The sequence below is a fragment of the Arabidopsis thaliana genome, chromosome 5 (genome assembly GCF_000001735.4).
Source record: "Arabidopsis thaliana chromosome 5, partial sequence".
In the NCBI taxonomy this organism is placed as follows: Eukaryota; Viridiplantae; Streptophyta; class Magnoliopsida; order Brassicales; family Brassicaceae; genus Arabidopsis; species Arabidopsis thaliana.
Genome location: NC_003076.8, coordinates 3,701,550 through 3,705,409, shown reverse-complemented (window position 1 = coordinate 3,705,409; position 3,860 = coordinate 3,701,550). Strand labels below are relative to the sequence as shown.

General features: G+C 38.4%; 1 protein-coding gene across 1 annotated transcript; it reads left to right on the top strand.

Moving 5' to 3' along the window:
• The first annotated feature begins 280 nt into the window (after window positions 1-280).
• GulLO3 (D-arabinono-1,4-lactone oxidase family protein) lies at window positions 281-2,710 on the top strand. The gene is made up of 3 exons (NM_121192.2): window positions 281-1,103; window positions 1,212-1,467; window positions 1,582-2,710. Exons 1-3 carry the CDS (start codon window positions 429-431, stop codon window positions 2,406-2,408), a joined length of 1,758 nt encoding a protein of 585 aa, NP_196715.1. The 5' UTR covers window positions 281-428; the 3' UTR covers window positions 2,409-2,710.
• Window positions 2,711-3,860: the final 1,150 nt, after the last annotated feature.

Here is a 3,860-nt window from a genome sequence, read left to right as displayed (position 1 = left end):
CCTTTTTCTCTTTAACCCCACTGTTTTTCATCTATTACACCAACATCTATACAAGTGTATCTATACATATATTTTATGAATGATGATGACATACTTAGTGGGTATTATATTTCAGATCTTAACCCTACATTATTTTCCATAATTTAGGTTTTGACCCAGATCTTATAATACGAATTTTTAATTCCTAGCCTCTTAGGATAAATCAACGGCGACAAAAAAGGACAAGTCACACTATACAATATCCTTAATTCCTTACCAAAAACATAAGATACATCATATACTTAAATATAAAAAGATCCGGCAATATTGATTTCCTTCTAAGCAATATTTTCAATCTTCAAACGCATTTATACATAGTTAACATAACCTCCAAAACAAAAATATCACAGATCCAAAAGATCGGATTAACATAATCTCTCCAAATAATCATGCGTTACTCTCATACTCTCCAGCAGTTCTCAATTCTATCTTTCTTCGTTACAATATGGACCGTTCAATCAGTACCACCACAACCACCGATTCGATGCGACCAAACCGGCTGCACCGTCTCCAACGCGTACGGCACGTGGCCTGACCGCAAAACCTGTCACGCGGCTAACGTCACATACCCAACGACGGAGGAAGACCTTCGTAAAGCCGTTGCTTACGCGGCTGAGCACAATCTCAAAGTCAAAACCGTCACCAAATTCTCTCACACCATACCGAAACTCGCTTGTCCTTCAGGTTCAGACGCATTGCTAATTAGTACGTCGAAATATAATTCGGTTATCGAGATTGAACCGGAACTGTTAACGGTCACGGCTGATTCTGGAGTTTCGTTGAGAGAGCTGATCGAGAAAGTTGAAGGAGCTGGGTTTAGCATCGGAACGTCACCGTACTGGGAAGGAGTGAGTATCGGTGGGCTGATTAGTACTGGCTCCCACGGGAGTTCGTGGTCTGGACGAGGTGGTTCGGTTCATGACCATGTTGTCGGAATCAGCCTTGTGGTTCCGGCGAACCAATCAGAAGGTTTCGCGAAGGTTGTTAGACTCGAAGAAGGGAGAGATGATACGCTTCTTAACGCCGTTAAAGTGTCGTTGGGTGTTTTAGGAGTCATTTCAAAGGTACAATAACTTAACGCCGTTAACAGTCTTACAGTGCTTTTTATTTTATTGATTCAATTGTATATAACTATATATTTGACGTAACGCCGTTAACCATATTATCTGTAGGTTAAGCTTTCGATAGAGAAAGCATTTAAGAGAAGTGTGACGTACAACTTCACATCTGACGTAGCACTTGAAGACATTTTTATGGAGCATGGGAAAAAATACGAATTCGGAGACATAACTTGGTATCCTTCTAGAAAAACTGCTGTTTACCGTTACGATATCCGAGCACCGGTCAATGTCTCCGGCAACGGAGTCAACGACTTTCTTGGTTTTCAGTCTAATCCTATCTTGATCTCTAAAGGGGTACGAGCATTAGGTTAGTTCCTCTTTCCTTATAGTAGCTAGACGACTCCACATTACCAATATTCCCGGTTTAATTAGTCCGGTTTGGATGTTTAAAATCAAAGTTTTGGCTTTGAAAATGTTGCAGAGAAGGGGTTTGAATCTAGCAAGAATGAGAATGGAAAATGCACCACTGCAGATACTACGTTGGCATACAAGAAATTAATCGGGAACGGTTTAAAGAATAGTGGTTTAATCTTTACTGGATATCCGGTTATCGGAAGACAAGGCAAGATCCAGACTTCTGGGTCTTGTCTTTACTCATCTTCAATTAGAATTGATGTCGCTTGCGCATGGGACCCGAGATATAACGGTCTTTTCTTTTATGAAACGACTGCAATATTCCCAGTTTCTAGGTTTAGAGATTTTCTTCTCGACGTGAAGAAGCTACGAGACATGAAACCCGAAAGATTGTGCGGGATCGATATCTATAACGGTATCTTCATACGTTTCATAAAGGGCTCAAAGGCTTATCTTGGCCAGACAGAGGATTCAGTGGTCATTGACTTTAATTATTACCGAGCGGATGATGAGTTGACCCCGAGGTTGAACCAAGATGTGATGGAGGAGATGGAGCAGATGGCGTTTGTCAAACACGGCGCAAAGCCGCATTGGGGGAAGAATAGGAAAGTGGGTTTCTTCGGCGTGAAGCAAAAGATTGGACCTAACTTTGATAAATTCTTGGAAGTAAAGAACAAGTTAGATCCTAAGAAGATGTTCTCTAGTGAATGGTCTGATGAGATTCTCTTAGGAACAGAAGCTTCCAAGTATGACGGATGTGCCTTGGAAGGAAATTGTGTGTGTTCAGAAGAAAGACATTGTAACCCTTCCAAAGGTTACTTTTGTAAGGAAGGCCTTGTTTATACACAAGCTAGGGTTTGCAGATTCTCGCCAGCTCAAGTTATAGTGATGTAACTCGAGTTTTGATGTTCAAACTATGTCATCCGGTGAAGAAATGATATAGAGACTGAAGTTACTATTCTTTCATCATGAGTTTTCCAAGGATATAAATGTTTTATTAGGATCTCGTCTTGTACGGAAATGATCTGTTTTATCCATATTTAACTCTTTCAAAAGTATTTGCAAATTTTTAGTTTATTCCGTGGATTATTACCCGTTTAACACCGTTGTCTGAACAAAAAAGAAAAATAATCCCTACCCTGCATACGTTTACCCGATAAAATAGAAAGGTTTTCATAACCGCAATAGAAGAAAAACAGTCCTTCTCATGTACGATTAATACAATATTTAACCCATCGATTTAATTTTACCAGTTAATATATGACTAATCTGAAAATAAAAAGGGATTCAACCATCATTCCAGTTTCCAAGTAGTCATGTTATAAATCCCATGTCGAATGAGATATGACTTTATTATATCTCATAAAAAAAAAAAAAAGAGGAATAACTTATACTTCGATCACTTCTTTTTTTGTGTGGTACACAATCACTTCATTCAAAACAAGTGTTAGGGAACAATCAATATTTTCCAATGTGACAATGGTGAATACAAGCGAGCTTCGTTTTTCATATCTTTACACGTCCCAACAAAATGGATTATATATAATATGAACGTACCGAAATTTTTTCTTCAAACTCCTATACAACATTGTTTACTCTCTCCTCTTTCAAGCTGAACTACCTAACTCCTATTGGGTTGAAGCACTTCCTATGAATGTCCACTTATTCCTTTCCTCTTCCTCAACTGGCAATGAAATATATTTTCTCTCGTCTCCCCATCTCATATAATCGTCCTAGGATTTTATTACTCTCTAGTTTTCCGATCCACTAAATGTGTTTATCCTACAAACCACAGTGGTTATGTTTGCTTATATTAAGAATCTGCCACATTTTCTTTTCCCGTTAGGTCACATTTGATGACCGTTCTCCTAACCCTCGGTTATGAACCATCTTCTCACTCTTACTTAACCCAAATATTACCCTTTTTTTGTTCTCCCCGATCCGCCAACTTTTCAATCTTTGAGCCTTGTATCTGCTCACATTCCCATCGATCATTCCTTGTTCTCCTATAATCTTAATTCAAAATGATCCTCTACTCCACCCTCACCTAGTCAGCCAAATGAAAACTCGGAGTTGCATGGAATCAACAACATACCCAACTTAATTTCAATGTATTCTTAAGTAAATTAAGAAGTTGAAAAGTAACCTTAAGCGTTTCTGTAGCACTCTAAGCTTTTTAATTGATGTAAAAGTTGTTTTGCAGATTTTTCTTCAGACTAGAGATTTAATTTACGGAATCTTCAGTTAGAGTCTTTTTTGGATTAAAAATGTGTTAAGACTTAAGAGGGTTTCTCTTAGGTTTGGAGAAGTTGGCTGGCCTGACAGAGACATTTAAACACAACAGTA

Bases quoted from the DNA above. Each gene is read 5' to 3' on its own strand.
- GulLO3 (NM_121192.2), top strand. From the start codon at position 429: ATGCGTTACTCTCATACTCTCCAGCAGTTCTCAATTCTATCTTTCTTC. The intron at 1,104-1,211 runs GTACAATAACTT...TATTATCTGTAG, and splicing joins TTTTAGGAGTCATTTCAAAG to GTTAAGCTTTCGATAGAGAA. The intron at 1,468-1,581 runs GTTAGTTCCTCT...AAAATGTTGCAG, and splicing joins TAAAGGGGTACGAGCATTAG to AGAAGGGGTTTGAATCTAGC.